General features: G+C 38.2%; 1 protein-coding gene and 1 pseudogene across 1 annotated transcript; both read right to left on the reverse strand.

The window, feature by feature from the left end:
* Positions 1-4,105: 4,105 nt before the first annotated feature.
* LOC127412691 (selenoprotein T2-like) lies at positions 4,106-13,550 on the reverse strand (annotated as a pseudogene).
* Positions 13,551-16,133: 2,583 nt separating this feature from the next.
* Positions 16,134-24,762, reverse strand: LOC127412690 (ras-related protein Rab-33A-like). The gene is made up of 2 exons (XM_051649264.1): positions 24,473-24,762; positions 16,134-16,954 (listed from the first exon to the last, which is right to left on the reverse strand). Exons 1-2 carry the CDS (start codon positions 24,734-24,736, stop codon positions 16,508-16,510), a joined length of 711 nt encoding a protein of 236 aa, XP_051505224.1. The 5' UTR covers positions 24,737-24,762; the 3' UTR covers positions 16,134-16,507.
* Positions 24,763-24,804: the final 42 nt, after the last annotated feature.

Raw genomic sequence — 24,804 nt, forward strand, 5'->3', positions numbered from 1 at the left:
ACGTGCCCCATTGAGAGTGAGAACCATTAATCGTGACCACGAGGAGGTTACCCCATGTGACTCAACTCTCCCTAGCAACCGGTCCAATTTGGTTGCTTGGGAGACTTGGCTGGAGTCGCTCAGCACACCCTGGATTCGAACTCGTCAATACTCGCATTATTAAACATTAACATTATTGCTATAACATAGCATACTTTAACATTATTTAAAAACTTTTTCTTGTTGGCAGCGTCACCATAACATTTCTGAAATGAGAAGAGTGCCAGGTTGTTTAGTCTATCCTGAAACATTCCTGCTCTCAGGTAGTTTTAAAAACTTGCTAACTGATATTTTGTTTACAATGTCCATTTAACTTAAATATAAAACAAATTCTTTCTTAGCTCATGCTGATAATTGTGAAGGGACTTTCTAACCTTTTAGGTAACCCTTTTAGATACAATTTGAAAATATACATTTTACAAATTATACTTTGTCAGTTTTTTATCATATTGGTTGCATTTTAGCTTTTGAAAAATTGTCAAATTCATTATATTCCATCAATAAATGTAAAAATTTATTATTTTGCATATATATTTGTTACATGTTTATAGTTTACATGCATATTTACAATTATTTACACTAATACTCAGAACACATGCTAAATCGTTACTGTCTGAGCGCAAGCACAGGTGATATTGTTCCTCACATATTCTTTTGGTGGCTTAATGTGAGGAAAATTTCACATGTATCTCATGGAGTTCTCGAAAAAAATAATAACATTAATAAAATTAAATAGGCATCATAGATAAACATCTGATGGTAAATAATGCACTGAAGTAAAATATGTTTATACAGATAGATGCATGAGGCTGATGTTGACAGTTTGATTTGAATTGTGCACATCATTTTAAGCAAGCATCTGATTGTTGTTCACTGTTTAATGAAAATCATGTAATGATCCAGTAATAATGTTGCCAACCACCTGGTAAATATTTCTGTTTTATTTCCTCGCCAAAAGCAATATTTTCTCTCGAATTTGGTGCATGCCAAGTGTTAATATTGGACCATGTTTACATGAATATCAAACAAATATTCACCTATAGCTATGTTTACAGGTATGGCTCACATTTCTTCTGTTAAAAACTCTGCTTTTTTTTTTAAATGTCCAATTTTGGATTAATTTCTGTAGATACATTAACAGAGTAAGCAAATGACATCATGACGTGCATTTGGTTTGGAGTGGCTGGTGGACCAAACCACTTTCGCTTTTGCTGGGGGGGGGGGGTTGGTCCTCGCTAACATGGGAGGAGACAAGGCAAATTATAGGGGAACGCCCCATTTTTACAGGTGGAAAACAGAGTCTTGCTATGTTTTATTACAACCAACTGCATGCTATTACTATATACAGTATATACTCTATATATAACAAATGATAATATGATGGAATATAAATGAAGCCTTTCTGTGGGCCCCCCTCCAGTGAGGGCCCCTGTTACTCAGGTCCATCATTAGCCGGATTATGACTAGCAAGGGCCCTGGGGCCAATTTTCTTTTAGGACCCCCTCAGTCCAGTTATAACTATGTAACAAAATGTGTGATAAATGTGTAAACGTGCATATATTTAAAGGAGCAGTAATACATTATGAAATATTTGAACTTCAAACACTTTCAATATTGAAGAATTTAACAAATAGACTCCTACAGCATCTGCACATGGGTTTGGTGTAACTTGACAGAGTTCAGGCAGTTCTGGCTCGTGCTGCTATATCTTTTCTAAGTCATCTGAATGACGGGGTGCGTTCCATTCAGAAGTGATCATCCCTACACCCTATGTCCTTCAAAGACTTTACCCTCTATTGTGAGAGCTTCGATGGGCTGAAAGGTGTGGGGCTCAAAAATAGTGGTCATTTTATTGTAAATTCTGTTTGTAATGACCCTACAGCTTGGCTACCATTATTATTCTCCCATCAAAAAAGCCCTGTGAAGGCATCATGTAAGCCAAAAGCCACTAGACTACATTACATTGGCAGAATGTTTACAAATGAGCTATGAGTCTGTTTTTGAATGTTCATGATTTCAAACTTCAGCTGTCAAAACTTCCACACAAGCCCTTTAATCTGCTTTAAAATGCTCTCTTCTTTCTTCCCTGTGCATTTTTTTACTTCAAGCATTTAAAAACTGGGCCAGTTTCTTTCAAACCAACATTATAGTTTGTCTTGACAAACTTTATGTATCTAGTTTAATCAGTACTTTTGTCCCACACAAAATAAAATATCAATATCTTCTTTTTCCCAAAGAGCTAAGCCAAGTTATTTTTTTTTGTAATGTAGGGCAAACATGCAGTTATAGCAATGAATGGTACTGTATAATAAATGTTTTTGTTCAATAGCCCTTTTATACAAAGAATAAAGCTTAACCATATAAAGCATAACATATGAAATAATAATCAGAAAATTATATTTTTTAAACCTGTTTAAACCTATTTATCTTTAAAATAATGAAATTTTAAGCACATGTTGCTTGAATTCAATAAATACTCATTTTAAAATATCAGTAACAATTACATTGTTATTGTTAATTTGACTTTATCAAAATTAGCAAAGATTTCACATAAAAAAGATCAGTGCATCAGCATACGAAGGTAACTATTTTGGAAATTATATAGCAAGGTCTTCTACTTCCAGACGAGCATGGAAACACCAGGAGACAGTAGACATGTCATACAAACAGTGATGATGATGTAGAGGCTAGGAAGCCATGCATCAAATATGGTATGTGCTGCATAATAGTGTTAAAGTATTAAATTAAAAATTTAATAAGAAACAGAAAGGCAAAAGGGTCCTATAATAGGGCTGGGGGCCCTCATAGTCACAGGGCACTGTTGAGGGGGCCTTGTATAAGATGTGGGGCCCACATATTTAAGCAGGGCCCCTGGGCACTGGCCCGGTCCATAATTCACCTATGCTGCTCATAGCTCTTACTATGCACACATCCTGTTTGTGTCTCATTACAAAAGACATTACTGGAGTATTCGGTCACGCACTACCAGACTGAAAAACAGCTTTTATCTACAGGCCATCAGGCTACTGAACACTAGGTTACTAGATTTTTCTCTCACATTAGTTTTCGTTCTACGCTTTTTACTGTATTGTCACTTTCCTGCCAATAGTGGATTGCTGATATGCTGCATCCTTCTATTACTGGTTTACTGTATTTATTGGCTATTTGTTGCTGCTCTACCACCATACAGCACATGCCCGTGTACGTCTTACTTACACTGACACTTAGGGTCATGGATGCAGCATGATTTAAACGCAATAGTTTTCATTTACCAGTGCTATGTAGAAATTCACTATTCACAGCCAGCCATGATTAATTTAATCCATGAGTGAGTGTCCAATAACAGGATGGTTGCTGAAATTGAGTAGAATTCGGCGACTCTAACATGGCAGCCCCCATGGGGGGACCCTCCCCATGTAGATTTAAACAGCTTTTATAAGGTTACTGATATGACTGGCGTCTTCATCTCATGCAAGTGCTCATGATTTTATACATATATTTCAAAATTACTATTAATTTCCTTTGGAGTAAAACTTTTTTAATGCAGAAAAAATTACTGAGCACCTTTAAGCAGAGTGTCAGTTTCTAAAGACATCTTTCTAAAGACTTGATTTGCAGCATTGAGAGTGCGTTCAATTAGTTGTGATTTACAATGATCATTCTCTTTGGGCTGATGCACAAAAAATTATAAACACAAAGCTGTATTATTAGAATAAATAGTAAACTTTAGATGACTAAAGGTCTATTTTCTTTTGTTTTATTCTTCATATGTTTAAGCAATGGTTAAACTAACGTCTGAGGTACCTCCATCAGTGTACAGTGCTCTTCATGTGAAGCAATAGTTAAGTGAGAGATATTTCACATAAGGAGCTGTAAAACAGAAATAAATTGCAAAACAAAAATAGAGCTAAATCCTTTCTCTCCACAATATTCGTTTGTCACAAATAATAGCCCTCTTAAATATGGGCCTGATGCCATGTGACCTAAAATGAGATGAACTCAGACAAGAGCCCAATTCACAATTGATTTAGTGACAAATAGAAATGAAAACAGCACATTGACAAAATTGGGTTTTTTTTTGTGTTTATTTTACATTACTGTGAAATAGGGTACAATTTCATCTCTCAATCTAACTTAATCCCAACAAAGCATCAATTCTGTTACAAATTCACAGAGTAGTACACTAAAATATAAGGGGTGCATTTCTTACCACCACATCTATATGGAGAAAGCTGGAAAAATGGAGGGAGTCTTTGGACTTACCATTCTGATATGCACCATTCTCAATCACACGATCATTAAGACGACTGCGGCAACCCAAACAATAGCTCTTAAAAGTTACAGCTGATTCGACAGGTTTCTCTGGCAGTGCTTACATACAGTTTAACAGTTAAGCAAAAGAGAGGAAGACTTAGCATTAAATTCCCAACTACAGCACTTTTCTCATTTACCAGCATGTGCTGTCCTTACAAATCAAAGCAGCAAACTCACTGAGATGGAGTTGACATAAATTTACAATTTCAGGCAAATAAAAGGAAGTTTTTCCCAAAAATGAAAATTCATCAGTTATCAGTTACTCACCCTCATGTTGTTCCAAATCGAATTATAAGTCAGTATTGGCTGAAAATCTTGCCCTCCACCGCAGCTCTCGAATATCATTTGAGTACATTCAAATATGACACATGAAGATGCATCACACCAGGCTTGATGTCAAATGCCACTGTGATGCATGTTTCGCACAACCAATTAAGACAAGTTTGAATATGCAGAATCGGAGGGAAGAACACTGAGTGAATAAAGACCAAAAATTTGTTCCGTTCCTCATGACTATAGAAGACTTTAAATGTAGTGTATGAGTCATTTGTACTAGTTTTATGGTGATTCTTTTATTTTTAGTTATATATTTTGACACAGTTATGATTCACTTTCATTGTGTGGGAAACAGCAGCATGAACATTTTTCAAAACCTCTCCATTTGTCTTTCACAGGAGAAAGTTGGGTTTGGAACAACATGTAAGTGAGTGACAACAGAATTTCCACTCTTAGGTGACATATTCCTTTAAAAACAAATGGTCTACCTCACTCTAACAACATTGCATGTTTCTGCAGTACACCGACATTCCGACTAATTTAAGAAGTCAGATACCCCACGTACAGTACAGTTCTACACCAGTGCAAACAAATAAACATGTTTAAAAGGTTATTTTTAAGACATCTACATTTAGAATTTATTTATTTTTTTATCACAGTTGCCCTTGAGAAATATGGAATATCCCATACAATTTATGCTGAAAGCACTCATTACAAACGGAAAACTACCTTGACCAAGACACTGGTCAAAAAACACTTCTGCATTTATTAATAGATTTAGTGCCTCCAGCTTGCAAATGATTCTCCTACGATAAAAGCATGTAGTTTGAAGCTCTGAAGAGATCTAGTCGATGTATGTCCAAAGATGTGTGTCGCTGGGCAGAGGGAGTGTGGGTGGTGGCTGAGCATCGAGCCTGCACTAACAGCTAGCTGTTTGCAGTGAAGGCCTTCATTATGCCAGTCCACAGTCCCGCTAACCAGAGAAACGGCTCCGGAGACCTACAGAGGAGAAAATGAGATTTGAGGGGCCTTTCACACAGGATGTGTTTTTGCATGCGTCTGCGCTGTTTACAAGTAAACATGCACTAGACAGAATTCTTCGATGAGTTGAGACAGGTCTTGATGCTTTTTTAGCATCTTGTGGTATAAGTGGAGGGTTTATTTTCTTGATACATTTTGCAAAGTTAAAAAAATGTAAACTTTTGTTACCACATCTCGAGATACCTGCATTCTGTTCCATTTGTTGTGCTGTTTCTAGCTTTTCAAGGGAGTTTCCAGGTACAATACAGGTAAAGCTCAAATCAACATAATTTGTGTTATAATGTTGAGCAATGCAAAAATAATTTCGACATGCACCTTCGTTTATTTATTTATTTATTTTTATTTTGTCCCCAATTTGGAATGCCCAATTCCCAATGCACTCTAAATCCTTGTGGTGGTGTAGTGACTCGTCTCAATCTGGGTGGTGGAGGACGAATCTCAAGTTGCCTCCATGTCTGAGACCGTCAATGCACGCATCTTATCATGTGGCTTGCTGAGCACGTTACTGTGGAGACATAGCATGTGTGGAGGCTTCACGCTATTCTCTGCGGCATCCACGCACAACTAACCACTGAGAGCGAGAACCACACATTATAGTGACCACGAGGAAATTATCCCATGTGACTCCACCCTCCCTATCAACCGGCCCAATTTGGTTGCTTAGGAGACCTGGCTGGAGTCACTCAGCATGCCCTGGATTTGAACTCACGACTCCAGTGGTAGTAGACAGCGTCTTTACTTGTTGAGCTACCCAGGCCCCCTTATGTGCCTCGTTTATTTAAAAAACGGTTACAGCGAGGCACTTACAATGGAAGTGAATGGGGCCAGTCTTTAAACGCTTAAATACACACAGTTTCAAAAGTATAGCCACAAAATATAAACATTGTGCATGTTAACATAATTTTAGTGTGATAGAATCACTTACTAAACTTTTCTGTGAAGTTATTTTCAGTACCGGGATTACAGGGTTTTGCTTTCACGAAAACAAAGTTGTAAAATTGGATATAAATTTACATAGATATGGTAAGTGATTTTATCACACTAAAATCATGTTAACATGTATAATGTTTACATCTCGTGGCTATACTTTTGAATTTTAACATTTATTGGCTAGCCCCATTCACTTCCATTAGGGTTGGGTATTGATACAGATTTCCTGATTCGATTCTGAATATGATTCGATATCGATTCACATGGGTATATTTTAGTTACAATGTTCCTTTTGCTTACATATGAAATAAATTCTTTACCGGCTAATGCTGTTAATTATACAGGGGATCTTCTAATTAGGTACAATATGAAAATATTAATTTTACATTTTGGTCACATTTTAGCGTTTTAAAAATGGACAAACAATTGTAATTAATATGATTTTATATTGCATATATTATATTTGTTACATATTTATTTTTTTAATTGCATAATTTGTACTATATACAGGTATTTACATTGATTTGTTGAACACGTGCTTAAAATCAATACTGTCTCTATAAGGAAACCCGGCATTTCTGTAAACAGTGTCTTTAAATTAGCGCATGTTAACGAGAGAGACTTGAATGGCTTTATCTCATCTGTGCTATGCCTGATAAAAATTAAATGTTTATTTTTTGTTGTGGATCTCGGCTTTGGACACACGCGGAACAACTTTTACTCTCAACACGCAGTGAAAGGATCTCGCTGCTGAATAATCCACCACTATGCTACACAATTCATTCACTGGTGAGTGAAATCAAAACATTTACCAGCTTGTTGCCAAATGTGTACATTTTTAGTCACAGTGCGGAATTTGGTTGCTAATGTGAGCAATTTCCTGTCATTGTAGTAGAGAGCTGCACGTAGAGTAAAAGATCATTCTTGGGATTTAAGAATCGATACTGAGATCGTTCAAATGAAGATCGCGATGCATCAGGAAATCAATATTTGTACCCACCCCTAACTTTCATTGTAAGTGCCATACTGTAACTGTATTTTTTAATTAAGGAGCGACGAGTCAATAATTTGTGGAAATCAACATTATGACACAAATGCTATTAATTGAGCTTAACTTGTACTGAACACGGATATTCCTTTAACCCATGAAAGCATTCTGTGTGAACGTCGCTTAATGCTGGTGTTTTGTTGAATTGAGCACGTTGTTTAGCACAAACTCAGATTCAAAAGAGATTTGATTTTTTACTTATTGCTTTATCATGTCACACTTGGTTAGGACCAAATTTTAGGGCCACATAGGCCTGCTGCTGTGTGGGTCTTGTCAGTTTTAAAAGAGCTACTTAAGTTTTACTGAACTGTTCAATTTCCTGCATACTGCTGATGGCTTGTCACTATATAAAACCCCACACATATATTCCATATTGGAATCGTACAAGCAATAAAACAAAGATTTGCAAATCTTTAAACATGCACTGAAAAAGCAAACCCTTGTTAAACACCTGACATGCTTGACCAAGCAGATGCTGTGCATGCTGTGACATAAACGCTGATGTCAATGTACATGTTTTACCACTCACTTGTCTCTTGGCAAAAACAACCGCACTACGGTGAGGGAAAGTGCATCTTGTCAACCTGATTCATCTTAAGGTGATTATCCAAGATCTGGAAAAGCTCCTGAATGTTGGGCACATATCCTGATTGCAATTTGGACCAAACTGGCACATCTAATACAGAGAAAGAGCTAGTGATAATTCTGTGACATACATAAACTGCTTGTATAATTCAAAGCAAGATTTGTTCCCCCCAAACCGAGCGCTCATCCAAATGACAATACCATTCAATGAAATCTCAAACGCTCCAGTAGTGAGGCAATGGGTCTCCAACATGTTACTAAGGAAGAATGCCATGAGACAGGAAAATATCTGGAAAACAGACTAACAACTGTTAGAAATATTTTCTCAAGTTTTACTTACTGTAAAAAAGCACTATGTGGACAGAATACAACAAAGACTTTTTCCATTGGGATTTGACAGGATTCAAAGTAGGCTAAAATGTAATTAGTTAACATTATTTTTTGTCTTGTTTACTTCAGCTGAAAAGTCCTTTAAAAAGGTAGAGGAAGTTAATACATTCATTTTGATGAAAAATTATGATTATGCAAACACATGCACTGATCTATCAAGCACAATAAGACCAGGAACTTTTCATTAAAAATGTTAATGGGGTCGATACTGATTTCAGTGTTGCCTTAAACACAAGTGTCTACACATTTCAAAAATTGTGCATGCCCACACTTAGCTCTGAAATGCTGCTCATTCCACAAAACAGGTTTGTCACAGTTCAACTATGACACAGTCACAATGTTTATATTTATCCTCTATTCCACCATAATCAGGCTAGAGTCCAACAACTTTACAGCAGTTTATCTTTAATCGAAGTGACACAAGCATTACCTTATTCTCCTGTCCCCAGGACCATATTCTTGGAGTGTTCAAACCAAACATTTGGAAAGGATTATGTCCAGTCACAATCAAGGCGATGGCAAGCAGTTTGAAGTAGGAGACAAAATTTGCAATGTATCTGGAGAGGAAGACATTAACATTAGAATCAAACCACATAATTTGTGCATATCAAAGTTTATGCAAAGACTAGACTAATTCCATAACATTTGGAAAAGCAGACTCACTTGTTGATAGGTTTGGGAGGGTAATTCTCTCCCTCGATTCGGATGTCCGGGTACAGCTGGCTTATGGACCGGGAGTACTCCTGGAACACCTTACCGTACCCTCAGGATATACTGAAGAAAAAGAAGCAATTAACCTTTTCGCATGTACAATCAAACCGGTGTGATTACTCTAGGCTGGGCTCAGAGGCGTACAATCAAACCGGTGTGATCTGCATTACTGTTGCTGTTTACCAGCGAAATTATGAACCAGCTGCTCAAATAGTCTTTTCAACATCACAATATCTTTATTTTAATGTTACAAACATTCAAACAATCACTAAATAAAAATGTCAAGCCATTACCATTGGATCGCACTGTTTTGATGCAGCGCCAGCGATGCAGCCATGTTTTCTGACATCAAACAAAGTATATACAAACTAGTCAGTCCACTGGAGCCGTCTCCCATTTCGTTCATCACTCATTCTAACTGCTTCTGGTACTGGGAAAATGGAAGGGCTAGGCTTTTAGAACCTTCTGTGGCGAACTCACAATCACATACTGCACTGCATGTAAACAATACGGCAGTGCACATAGCTGGCAAGTGCATTCGCGATCGCATCTTATCTAATCAATCAACATAACCATCTAAAAACCACATTATATGTTTGATAATATATAATCTGATCTTCAGTGCACCTGCTGTGATATAATCTGTCCTCCAGTGCATCTGCTGTGAAGTGTAAGTTAAGATTTTACTTAATTATAGCACGCATTAAAGAACTGACGCTGGGGGGTCCGTCAGTACAGGAGAAACTCGCGCACGAGAAGTAATAGCATCCTCACTAAAACAACACTGAGTTCATTCAGCATTATGCCTTCATTAGTTAAACACCTGTGTTGTTATAACCCCATATTACTTTTTCTTTACACAAAGGGAGAAATTGTGAAAATATTTTGTGCTCAGTGATGTCATAAAATGGCAGTTTATGGTGACTACCTCATCTACTCATGTCTAATAAAAGGCAGTGGTGGCTTAGTGGTTAAGGCTCTGGGTTGCTGATCAGAAGGTTGGGGGTTCAAGCCCCAGCACTGCCAAGATGCCACTGTTGGGCCCTTGACCCTATCTGCTTCATGTCATGGCTGACCCTGCACTCTGACCCCAGCTTAGCTGGGATATGTGAAAAAAAGAATTTCACTGTATATGTGCAAATGTATAATGTGTGATAAATAAATAAAATTATTAATTATGTCTTGTTCTGAAGGAATACAATAAGGTTCAGTGAGAAACAAACCGAAATCGAATGTATTATTTAGTGAAAATCTTCACCAACCGTTGATTTCCTGTGCACATTCATGAAAAAAGACTGTATGCAAGCTTTAGAGCTCCTTGCACGAGAGCAGAGCGCTGCATCCACTCGCAAGGTGGGCCGATCAAGCAAAAACTAGTCCCCCCCCCCCCCCCGCCCCCGCTTCAACAGGACCACCAGCGATATTAACAACAGAAAACACAACATGGCTGCACACAAACCAGAGAACAGAACTTACATGTCTGAAGCATTTGTAGTTGAAATATAGATGCATTTCTATGCCCAGAAATAGAGAGAAAAGCGGAGGGAGCAGGAATGTCTGTCACCTCTTCTCCATCCTGAACCTGCATGTGTGTGTGTCCCATCACTCATCGCAGCTGCTTAGGACAAAAACTCTGATAAACATGGAAAAGATTACTTTTATTGCATGTTGTCTGGCATCTGTTTAGGACACAGTGACTTTAACTACCTTCAGCCCCATCTCTCTGTTTAATTGAGGACTCTGGTTCAAACACATAAGGCTGGTCACTGACGTGCACAGAACGGGGGCAGCACATTTCATTCACAAATGTAAAGGTGCCCTTTTGGTCACCAGAAAAACAGGAGAAATTTTAATAAATTAAAATGAAAATCTTGTCATAATTTCACAATAACAGTAATTATGTGTTATTAAGAGATTTATTTGTAAATCGCGGGCGTATTAAAGAAAATTAAGCGGTTAAGGCTCTGGGTTACTGATCAGAAGGTTGGGGGTTCAAGCCCCAGCACCGCCAAGATGCCACTGTTGGGCCCTTGACCCTATCTGCTCCAGGGGCGCTGTATCATGGCTGACCCTGCACTCTGACCCCAGCCTAGCTGGGATATGTGAAAAAGAAGAACTTCACTGTATATGTGCAAATGTATAATGTGAGATAAATAAAGAAAATTGTAAATTATAAAAGCACGCAGATTTCGTGCTGGGGGAGATTCCAATCACAAGTGATCCTCCCTATGCCCTATACTCACTCCGAAGTGCAGAGCCCTTGAAGTGGGTACTCTGAAGGAAACATGGCATTACTGTATGAATGTATCCTTCGTTAACAGTCTTGTGGAAGGGCCCTTCGAGAAAAGATCAATTTTCTCACTTTCGTTTTGAACAAGCTTTCGAGTGGCATCCCCTCCCGCATGAGTGCCCTTCAAGAAAGCAAAAAATGCAGTTTTGAATTCGCCCCGGAACATCGAAGTGCCTTTACCTCAGACGCTTAACAGGTCAGATAAAAAGTCCATTCCATTTATTGTGCTGTAAGTTCATCAAAAGAATAATACTCGATTGCTACTGTATTTCCGACATCGTGTACCACTAGTGTAGACAGATTTATTAATTATAATGGGAGCAGACGTGTCGCTTTCAGTGATATAAATTGAATTAGTCTTTTATAGAATATTGACAAACTGAAGGAGCTGTCAGGTTCAGCCAAAGCCAGTTTGGTTTTGTTGCAACTAATAAACCATTAGACTAATCGCTTTCAGAAACATACCATTAGGCTTTCACAGTACCACCGCACCCTATTTGCATATTATGCAGTCTGTGTTGGGCACCATCATATCCAACGAGGGCACCAGAAACTCCACCGGCTGCCCTTACTCGAATGTTATATGTTATACAAACCTGAAGCATTCACGGAACACAGTCGATCGCCTCGCGCTTTCTCATCGTGCCTTCACACCGTGCACCACGTTACCAGGTTAATGCCATGGTACTGATTGATTGATCATATTCATATTTCATGATACTGTCATGGTACTCCAAGGTACTTTAAAAAAATGCCATGGTTTTACTATGACACGTCAAAAGCATTAGGTTATCACAGACCATGTCCGAAAATAAAAAAATAAACAAGTGTATTACCATGGTGCTTTTTGTGAGAAATATAACAGAATAGGCTATTACAGTATTTGTGATAAAGGAAAAATTGAAAAAAAAAAAAGTTAAATAATTATAATTATTATGTACAGTACATACATATATATATATACACACACACACACACAAGAAAATGCTTAAGTACTCAAAAAGCAAAGAAATTAGTTAAGTATTTATAATCACTATTCACTCATCCAAAAAAAATAAAAAAAAATAATAATAATAATAATAATTTTAAAATGTAAAAAAAAAATCAGTGCCCTTTTTTTTTTTTTTTTTTTATCCTTCCGCACCTATCCCTGCTAAGGTCTGTGCACGACACTGAGGCTTGACATGGACATGCATCTATTTTTTTTACTACAAACTCTTCAGACATGTAAGTTCTGTTCTCTGGTTTGTGTGCAGCCATGTTGTGTTTTCTGCTGTTAATATCGCTGGTGGTCCTGTTGAAGCAAAACAAAACAAGTTTTCGCTTGAACGCCCATCTCTCGAGCGGCTGCAGCGCTCTGCTGTCGTGCAAGGAGCTCTAAAGCTCGCGTACATATACATACATACATACATACATACATATATGTATGTATGTATGTATGTATATATATATATATATATATTAAAACATTTCACTATTTTTTTTAAAATAATTATAATTACATACATTATAACAACTATGAAGTGGGTACTCTATGAAGTGGGTATTAATTATAAATAAATTACCTATTTGTTATTAAGACTTTATTTAATTATTATTATCTTACCAGAACTGGAACTTGAGAAGCGGACCCGTGTAGAATTTGGGTTTGTTCTGCCTCTGTGTGTGCATGTCCGGCTCCAGAAAGCTGTCGGGCCCGCTGCTGCTACTACTCTCCTGTTGAGTCATGCTGCTCCGGCCCACATAAATATCCCTCACTGTTAGCACAGTAAACAGCAGCAGGGCTGTTAATATTCCTGTCTGACTGTACTCCGCCATCTCTGGCCCTTTCTGCAGTGACAGAACCGAGCCCACGGTCCCACTGCCGCCGCCGCCGCCGAGCTGCCACACCAACCTCTGACTGATCAAGCGACCCGCATGGCGAAAAACGATGATGTTTCATAATAAAAGTCATTCGCGGTGGTCATGGGAAAAGTGGGGAACTGCGCCATCTGATGGTGATATCATATATGGCACTTATGAAAACAACTATCCTGTAAGCTATTCATCCAATTAATCTAGAAATGGAAATATGGATATTAGATTTGAGCATTAGATGTAAAAAAAAAAAAAAAAAATTCAAGAACAAGAAAAAAAAATTAATATTAAAACAAAGCTAAAAAAAAAGAAGTATGCACAGTAATTACAAAAAAAGTTCTATGTGTAATAAATTGAAATTAATTTGTGCAACAGACAAATGTGGAGAGTGGACAATTTATCAGGAAATCAGGAAATAATCAATTATATAATTTAAGTTATTATTATTATTATTATTATTATTATTATTGGTATCAAATGATTCAGTGAGAAATATTTGATTACCACATGTGCTTTTGTTTGATCTTTGAGTTTAACTTGACACAAAAGTACTGAGAGTACTTTCTTATCATATATATATACTTTGAGTTTCATTTAACTGTTAAATGTATTCATTGAAATGGTATCAGAATTCTGTAAATATGAGAACCAGTCTAATATTGTATTTATGTGAACATAAACCTGATAACACAAGCATTCTTTGGGTAAGATTTATTGTGGCTTTTTTTGCACTGGTTTAAATTTAGTACAGTGAAAATTAGGGCTTTATCATTGTAAAAATTAATGTAACTCCTCTCTGCAATTGCAATTGGTAATACTTGTTCTAAGTGGTTTGTCTCTTAGTACTGTTAACACTCTTCTACATGAGCAGCAAAGTCTGCCAAGTATGCATTTCGCCAATATAATCAATAGTATTACATTATGCATTTTTAAAAATGCTTTCCACAGTTGATAAATGTTTAATGCTTTGTTCAATTGAAACATGAGCTCCAATAATTGTTCATGTTATAAACAATTTTTTTCCCAGCTAATATATTGGTTCAGTGCTTCAGGGTATATGTAATTTAATTTGGTGCTCATAACCAAACATACATACAGTAACATGCAACCTGAAATAGCATCACTGGCTTACATGTTTAAAACTTCTCTGATGGGTTTGAAAACATGAAGAGCATTTGAAACCATTAAAAGAAACTGCAAACACACCTAGCAACTTCTGAATTAGTAGACAGTATTCTACGGAATGTTTAAGAACCAAAAGACAGAACAGACAGTTTAGCAGTAAATAGTGATAGTGCTATAAAAACAAAGTCACAGGGCACTCTCCTATTCCATAATCAAAAATTTTTTTTCCCAATTAGCAACACCAACCAGGAAACACTCGATAGATCTACAAATACTACCTTTTCTTTATGTTAATCTATTTAAAAAACAAAACAAAAAACATTTAGAACAGTTATTAACCCCCTAAAAGCTTGCATTCATAGATGGTCAAGCGTTTTTACATTTGGAGGAACCAATTTAAGCTGGTGAAATATTAATGTGATATTAAGTAGAATTTTTCTGCTACATGATACTTCCCACACTGTTATACTTGTTTGTCCACATCTGGTAAATTATGGGTGTTATCTCATTGCATTAAATATTTGAATTGTTGGATTCTCAACCATTTAACGCTAAACACCAAAGAATATGTGTTTAGAACTGTTTTTACATTTTCATAATATCCATATCAAATGTCTACTACATCCATGCACATAGTGAGGGCTAATGTTATCAATTTTGTTTAGCATTGAGTAATAACAAAGCTATGTGAAATCACCAATATTTAAGGCATACAAACATTTGAATTACTGAACTTCATGTGAAACCTCATGTACTGCTTGATGGTTCAGAATCCACGTGCAGTACCTGACTGCTAATACATTAAGACCATCAACCGATGATGATGTTGGGGATGTTATGTCTTATTGCAGTAAGTGATATTTTGAGTTGATTGCATACTGATGCATAGATCCAAATTAATATGACTGAATTAAATGACTGCAATCAGACAAATGTCACATTTCTTCAAACCTTTAAAGATATAGTGGTATTGCAGATAAAGTGTGCCCTAAATTTAGTATTAGGAATCCAACATCAATAAATGGGTAAATGTTATCGAATGTCACATTTCGCCCAGAAAACAAATTAAGTTAAAAATAAGAAATTATATTTTGTGTTAAGAAAATAAAGCCTATTTTAGGGCCATTAAGATGGCATTGTGATAATATTTTCACAGAAATTAAGCACATTCCCTCCCTCCCCCCCCCCCAAATTCTACAATACTACAAAACATTACAATACTGTAATGTGTCTGGGGGTTTTGCTTTTTATTTACATTTTACTATTTACTATTTATTCTCAATGGTCATTCTCCTGACAACTAACAGTATATTATATATATATATATATATATATATATATATATATATATATATATATATTTACTGTATTACAGTAAACAATAATGTAATACAATCACTTATATTATTGTAATTATATACAATGAAACAATGAAAAGATTTTAAAATTTAGTTTATATCAGCATAAAGGCAGTACAACACAAACTACCATTATGTATAAATACTTCACAATTTAGATAATTTTTTTTTCACATTACAGTAATCAGAATGAGATTCTTTATGCATTACATAAATGAGAAGGGAAAATGTGCTTAATTGTCATTAAATAATGTCACAATGAAAAAGAAAAAGAAAATAATGGTCCTAAAAAAAAGCTCTGTTTAAGCAAAATATATATAAAAAAAACAAGGTGAAATATGACCTAGACTTTTTCTTGTCAGGTTACATGTGTTTCATCCACATCTAACTGTTTTTAATGATGTAATTCTTGAAAACTAAAGATAAGCACATACAGAGAAACTCAAGGTCAGTTGGTGCAGTTGTCAAAGTAAAATGTCTTAGTTGCAGGCACATTGTTTCAATGCAAATTATAAACGTTACTAATTTCACAGTTTAAGGTCCTCAGCACAGGCAGTTACTTTTAGGGCCTGGTTGATGGGTCAGTCTGACTCTACCATCTTCTCTCTCCACATCTCTGTAGATCAGAGACTTTTGGGCTTTTAGACGACACGCCAGGCACATGAAAATGGAGTCCACGTTCTGGCTCTCCTTTGGATCTTTGGCTGACGTTTCAAATAGCAGCATGTTATGGGCATCGGCAAACTTGAGGGCAGTGTTGGAGGGGACCTGAATCTGGTCAATCAGATCGCACTTGTTGCCCACCAGGACACGAGGCACAGCGGATGACACACCATGCCCGTTGCACTCCTGAATCCAGGTCTTTAAATTCTGGAAAGAGGCCATTTTAGTGACATCGTACACGAATACGACAGCATGCACGTTGCGGTAGTAATGCTCCACCATGCTCTTGCGAAAGCGTTCCTGGCCTGCTGTGTCCCATACTTGTACCTATTAGAGAAGAAACAAGACAAAAACAAATTGCAAGGTTGCGTAGGAGTTAAGGAGATTTATTTGCATCTGATTTAATCCTAGGATGCATGATGCCAACTAACGTGGATGTCTTTAAAACCCCATTTCTAGCCACAAACCACCATAGATGATTGTCTATGCACCTTACTTATAATCTATATGACTTTCCTATTTATATGTCATCATGGTTTTTTTTTAAATTATTTCTTTATGACAACATAAATTAAACATGGCTGAGAAAAAGTACCTCTGGAATATTATCTTCAAGAAGTGATGACAGATGTTTAACTTTCCAAAAATACATAATTTTGAGCAAAAAAATAAAAAATAAAAAAAGACAGGAAATTATTATATTCTTGTTTTGAAAAAAAAATAAAAAAATCACAAGATTTGTTTTGTTATTAATAATGTAACGTAAAATCATGAATGTCTAAATTGCACTTTGCAGGTTGCAGTTAACGTCATCTTTTTAGCCTACTAATAAAATGTGATAAAATAATAGACTTCAGTCCTGATTTCTGCAGTTGGAGCTGATTTGTTATTTTTAAATGGCTTTTGGTTGTGAAGGTAGGCCTACAAGTAAAATATGGCTGATTTGACATTATTATTTTTTTCTTTTATCTACTTGTATCTTTCCAATGACTGCATCCATGCTTTCCAGAGCTCTGTAAACTTAATGCAACATAATATGGCCAAGAAAAACTACCCTTACAAATTTATCATGCATAGTTCCCATCAAAATATAATTTTGTTAGGAGTTATTGATACTACCGCTAAATCATTTTAAACAAATACTGGATTCAGTGTAAGAAGCTTTCAGAATCTTTCCATCATTTTATTTAATTCTTACTTTTTTGATAGCAGTGAAGCTAAAAAGGTACACCAGTTTAGAGTAAGAGTAACTATATTAAACATGGTACATTTTTGTAAGGGTATAGAGTTAGCTTGATTGGTATTTTAATTCACCAAAGTGGCATTCAGCTGATCACAAAGTATAGTCAGGACATTACTGATGTAAAAAACAGCACCATCACTATTTGGAAAAAAGTCATTTTTGATCAAATCTAGACAGCCAGCACTCCATCACCTTATCCTTGAGTAATCATGCTAAATTGCTAATTTGGTACTAGAAAAGCACTTGCCATTATATCAAACACAGTTGAAAGCTATTTGGTTTGTTAAAAGAAGCTTAACATTATCTTTGTGTTTGTTTTTGAGTTGCCAAAGTATGCAATAGACTGGCATGTCTTAAGCTCAATATTAGGTAAAAAATGGCAAAAAAAGAAACAGCTTTCTCTAGAAACTTGTCAGTCAATCATTGTTTTGAGGAATGAAGGCTATACAATGCTTGAAATTGCCAAAAAACTGAAGATTTCATACAAAGGTGTACACTACAGTCTTCAAAGACAAAGAACAGCTGGCTCTAACAAGGACAGAAAGAGATGTGGAAGGCCAGATGTACAACTAAACAAGAGGATAAGTACAGCAGTCTCTCTAGTTTGAGAAATAGATGCCTCACATGTCCTCAGCTGACAGCTTCATTGAATTCTACCTGCTCAACACCAGTTTCATGTACAACAGTAAAGAGAAGACTCAGGGGTGCAGGCCTTATGGGAAGAATTGCAAAGAAAAAGCCACTTTTGAAACAGAAAACCAAAAAGAAAAGGTTAGAGTGGGCAAAGAAACACAGACATTGGACAACAGATAACTGGAAAAGAGTGTTATGGATCTTAACCCCATTGAGCTTTTGTGGGATCAGCTAGACTGTAAGATGCGTGAGAAGTGCCTGATACATACTTTTTATGCTCGTTTCGAGGGAAATAACACCACCCTCATGAAGAGAGCTCTCGCTGCCGAAGCTACAGAGGTTAGTTCACTCTCCGTCTATGTAGCGGATGTAACCTGATCCTTCCGACGGGTGAATCGACTCAAGATGGCGCCGAGTATGGCTGCTGCGTTGTGAGCTCCGACACAACATTGTAGTTTTTTGTTTGTTTTGTTTACGTTTTTTGTCTTGGATGTTGTCTACCTTATTGTCTACGACAGAAAAACACTTTTGGACATTGGTTCTGCAATTACACACCGTAAACCGGACTTCAAATTCCTCAATGCCGACCCGCTGTTTACAAACACGGCAGCGGAGCCCTTTGTCTGGGCTGCCTGGCCGCGGAAACGCAGAAGGAAAAGGGGAAATAGAGCCAGCGTTCTCATCAGAGTATGACGTCGCGCAAATCGACTCCTGCTACCCAGTATTCTACTGGCAAATGTTCAGTCTCTGGACAACAAGCTCTGTGAGCTGAGAGCGCAGATCTCTTTCCAACGAGAGACGAGGGACTGCTGCAGTATCTGCCTTACGGAAACTTGGATGTCTGCGGAGATTCCAGACTCAACCATCGAACCCGTCGGGGTTCTCCGTGCACCAAGCGGACAGAGCAAAAGACCTCTCAGGTAAAAGCAGAGGTGGTGGTATATGTTTTATGATCAACAAATCCTGGTGTGATCAGAGGAATGTACATTCTATCAAGTCTTTCTGCGCTCCTGATCTAGAATTTCTCATGGTTCTGTGTTGACCGCTACCAAGGGAATTCACAGCGGTCATTATCACTGCTGTTCACATCCCGCCACAAGCCGACACAGATCGGGCACTCAAGGAACTGTATGGAATTATAAGCAAGCAGGAAACCGTGCACCCTGAGGCCACGTTCATTGTGACTGGGGACTTTAACAAAGCCAATCTCAAATCAATCGGACCAAAATACCACCAACATATCAGTTTCAACACACGAGGGGAGTGCTGGCCGGACCAATCAGATTCTACGCTACAAAACTGTTTTGATCACGCGGACTAGGAGATGTTCCGGTCCACCTCTGATGACGACATCGAGCTTAACACTGATAGCGTCACACGTTTCATCAGAAAGTGCGTAGAGGATGTTGTTCCGACCAAAACAATACGGATATACGAGAACCAGAAACCTTGGATTAATAGCGATGTTCGCATGGCACTTAATGCACGGACCTCCGCTTTTAATTCCAGGAATGCAGAGGAGCATAAACAAGCCAGTTATGCCCTCCGAAAAACTATCAGAGCAGCAAAACACCAGTACAGGAACAAGATTGAAGGACAGTTTAACACCAATAACTCTAGAAGCATGTGGCAGGGAATTAACATCATCACGGACTTTAAAGGGAATAAAAACTCCACCGTGAACACCGCTGCCCCTCTCCTGGTTGAGCTAAATACTTTTTATGCTCGTTTCGAGGGAAATAACACCGCCCTTGTGGAGAGAGCTCTCGCGGCCGAAGCTACAGAGGTTAGTTCACTCTCCGTCTCTGTAGCGGATGTAACCCGATCCTTCTGACGGGTGAATATCCGTAAAGCCGCGGGTCCAGATGGCATTCCGGGCCGCATCATCAGAGCATGCACGAACCAACTGGCTGGTGTTTTTACGGACATTTTCAACCTTTCCCTCTCTTTGTCTGTAGTCCCCACATGCTTTAAAATATCCACCATTGTGCCTGTACCAAAGCAATCCAAAATCACTTGCTTAAATGACTGGCGTCCTGTTGCTCTGACCCCCATCATCAGCAAATGCTTTGAGAGACTAATCAGAGATTACATCTGCTCTGTGCTGCCTCCCTAACTGGACCCATTGCAGTTTGCTTACCGCAACAACTGCATCACTGATGATGCCATTGCATCTACACTACACACTGCTCTCTCCAACCTGGAAAAAAGGAACACTTATGTGAGAATGCTGTTTGTAGACTACAGCTCAGCATTCAACACCATAGTGCCCTCCAAGCTTGATGTGAAACTCCGGGCTCTGGGCTTAAACAGCTCGCTGTGCAGCTGGATCCTGGACTTTCTGTCAAGCAAATGCCAGGTGGTTAAAATGGGCAGTAACACCTCCTCATCACTGGAGCCCCACAGGGCTGTGTTCTCAGCCCACTCCTGTATTCCCTGTACACACATGACTGTGTGGCAACACACAGCTCCAATGCCATCATTAAGTTTGCTGATGATACGACGGTGGTAGGTCTGATCACTGACAATGATGAAACAGCATACAGAGAGGAGGTGCACACTCTGACATGCTGGTGTCAGGACCACAAACTCTCCCTCAACGTCAGCAAGACAAAGGAGCTTGTGGTGGACTTCAGGAGAAGAGAAAGAGAACACAACCCCATCACTATCAATGGAGCACCAGTGGAGGGAGTCAGCACCTTCAAGTTCCTCGGTGTCCACATCACTGAGGAACTCACATGGTCCATCCACACTGAGGCTGTTGTGAAGAAGGCTCATCAGCGCCTCTTCTTCCTGAGACAGCTGAGGAAGTTTGGAATGAACCACCACATCCTCACACGGTTCTACATCAGCACTGTAGTGAGCATCCTGACTGGCTGCATCTCCGCCTGGTACGGCAATAGCACCGCCCACAACCGCAAAGCCCTGCAAAGGGTGGTGCGAACTGCCAGACACATCATCGGAGGTGAGCTTCCCTCCCTCCAGGACATATATACCAGGCGGTGTGTGAAAAAAGCTCGGAGGATCATCAGAGACTCCAGCCACCCGAGCCATGGGCTGCTCTCACTGCTACCATCAGGCAGGTGGTATCGCAGCATCAGGACCCGCACCAGCCGACTTCATGACAGCTTCTTCCCCAAGCAATCAGACTTTTGAACTCTTGATCTCTCACGACCAATATGCATCAGCACTGCACATTATTAATCTTATAATCTTATTATCACACACTGGACTGTCATAAATTATATTCTCTCTTAACAACACACTGGCAACTGACTATCAACCGACAGCCTGAATGTCAATACAATACAATACAACTTACTGTACATATTATATATACTATATATACTATTTTTATTGTATAATGTGTATTCTATATTGTGTGTATTGTATACTGTACATTGTATGTTATTATTTGTATATTGTGTTGTGTGTAATTATGTGTATATTAGATTTTAAATTGTGTTGTGTAAATCTGATGTTTATTGTAAATTGGTATATGTCTCATCACTGTCATGACTGCTATGTTGCTCGGAACTGCACCCAAGAATTTCACACACTATTGCACTTGTGCATATGGCTGTGTGACAATAAAAGTGATTTGATTTGATTGGACAAGACAGCCACATCTATGGCAAGTGCTACAGGAAGCGTGGGGTGAAATGTCACCTGAGTATCTGGACAAACTGACAGCTAGAATGCCAAGGATCTGCAAAGCTGTCATTGCTGCACGTGGAGGATTTTTTGATGAGAACTCTTTGAAGTAGTTTAAGAAGTTCTGAACATTTTTTTTCAAATTGTAATAGTAATTTTTTACGTTATTAATGTCCTGACTATACATTGTGATTAGCTGAATGCCACTTTGGTGAATAAAAGTACCAATTTCTTTCATAAGAGCAAAATCTCTACATTATTCCAAACTTTTGGGCACCAGTGTGTATATATATATATATATATATATATATATATATATATATATATACACAGGTGCATCTCAATAAATTAGAATGTCGTGGAAAAGTTCATTTATTTCAGTAATTCAACTCAAATTGTGAAACTTGTGTATTAAATAAATTCAATGCACACAGACTGAAGTAGTTTAAGTCTCTGGTTCTTTTAATTGTGGTAATTTTGGCTCCCATTTAACAAAAACCCACCAATTCACTATCTCCAAAAATTAGAATATGGTGACATGCCAATCAGCTAATCAACTCAAAACACCTGCAAAGGTTTCCTGAGCCTTCAATGGTCTCTCAGTTTGGTTCACTAGGCTACACAATCATGGGGAAGACTGCTGATCTGACAGTTGTCCAGAAGACAATCATTGACACCCTTCACAAGGAGGGTAAGCCACAAACATTCATTGCCAAAGAAGCTGGCTGTTCACAGAGTGCTGTATCCAAGCATGTTAACAGAAAGTTGAGTGGAAGGAAAAAGTGTGGAAGAAAAAGATGCACAACCAACCGAGAGAACCGCAGCCTTATGATTGTCAAGCAAAATCGATTCAAGAATTTGGGTGAACTTCACAAGGAATGGACTGAGGCTGGGGTCAAGGCATCAAGAGCCACCACACACAGACATGTCAAGGAATTTGGCTACAGTTGTCATATTCCTCTTGTCAAGCCACTCCTGAACCACAGACAACGTCAGAGGCATCTTACCTGGGCTAAGGAGAAGAAGAACTGGACTGTTGACCAGTGGTCCAAAGTCCTCTTTTCAGATGAGTGCAAGTTTTGTATTTCATTTAGAAACCAAGGTCCTAGAGTCTGGAGGAAGGGTGGAGAAGCTCATAGCCCAAGTTGCTTGAAGTCCAGTGTTAAGTTTCCACAGTCTGTGATGATTTGGGGTGCAATGTCATCTGCTGATGTTGGTCCATTGTGTTTTTTGAAAACCAAAGTCACTGCACCCATTTACCAAGAAATTTTGGAGCACTTCAGGCTTCCTTCTGCTGACCAGCTTTTTAAAGATGCTGATTTCATTTTCCAGCAGGATTTGGCACCTGCCCACACTGCCAAAAGCACCAAAAGTTGGTTAAATGACCATGGTGTTGGTGTGCTTGACTGGCCAGCAAACTCACCAGACCTGAACCCCATAGAGAATCTATGGGGTATTGTCAAGAGGAAAATGAGAAACAAGAGACCAAAAAATGCAGATGAGCTGAAGGCCACTGTCAAAGAAACCTGGGCTTCCATACCACCTCAGCAGTGCCACAAACTGATCACCTCCATGCCATGCCAAATTGAGGCAGTAATTAAAGCAAAAGGAGCCCCTACCAAGTATTGAGTACATATACAGTAAATGAACCTACTTTCCAGAAGGTCAACAATTCACTAAAAATGTTTTTTTTATTGGTCTTATGATATATTCTAATTTTTTGAGATAGTGAATTGGTGGGTTTTTGTTAAATGTGAGCCAAAATCATCACAATTAAAAGAACCAAAGACTTAAACTACTTCAGTCTGTGTGCATTGAATTTATTTAATACACGAGTTTCACAATTTGAGTTGAATTACTGAAATAAATGAACTTTTCCACGACATTCTAATTTGAGATGCACCTGTATATATATATATTTAACAGCAGACTTTTATGTGAAATCTAAAGATCTGTATTGTGTCATAAGATTATCTTTGCAATTGTCCACAGTATTGTATTGCATTAATAATAATAAAATGAAAACAAAGATATTGCTGAACAATAAAATGAACAATAGCATCACAGCAGGTTACTTACTGAAAATGCGTATTTCTTTAACTGTCAAAATTATGTCATTTTGATAAGTCTGAAATAAAAGACATACGTCTTTGACGCAACATGTAATGACTTTAGAATCATAATACTCAGCGACATTTAACAGAATGTAAACACTGAAATTCCTCTTGATGTTGGTATCAGACATCTGTATCTGAAAAACACAATACAACCGTGTTAGAACGAGACATCGGCCTTCGATACAACAACAATCCCACCTTTATTTTCTCGCCCTCGATCTCCACGGCTTTCTCCCTGAAATCCACGCCGATGGTGGCTTCAGTCTTGCATGGGAAGGATCTGCCGGTGAAGCGGAAGGTTAAACAGGTCTTACCCACATTTGAGTCCCCGATCACAATTATTTTAAAAATGCGCGTCTGGACGCTGTGATCCAGCGACGTGCTCAGATCGAGAGACGACGTGAGGTTGGCATGGCGTGGGTTGGCGGTTCCTTCTCTGCTTGCTGTGAATTCATGTGCCATAACGGTGAATGATGTACACAGCCTTGTGTTCACTCACTGGTCCGGCAGTGGTGATGGTGGTGATGGTG

The sequence above is a fragment of the Myxocyprinus asiaticus genome, chromosome 22 (genome assembly GCF_019703515.2).
Source record: "Myxocyprinus asiaticus isolate MX2 ecotype Aquarium Trade chromosome 22, UBuf_Myxa_2, whole genome shotgun sequence".
NCBI classification, from domain to species: domain Eukaryota; kingdom Metazoa; phylum Chordata; class Actinopteri; order Cypriniformes; family Catostomidae; genus Myxocyprinus; species Myxocyprinus asiaticus.

What these genes read in the sequence shown, in the direction of transcription:
- LOC127412690 (XM_051649264.1), bottom strand. Translation starts at nt 24,736, where the DNA reads ATGGCACATGAATTCACAGCAAGCAGAGAAGGAACCGCCAACCCACGC. An exon ending in TCGAGGGCGAGAAAATAAAG is followed by an intron (nt 16,955 to 24,472) that starts GTGGGATTGTTG and finishes CTTCTCTAATAG; the next exon opens with GTACAAGTATGGGACACAGC.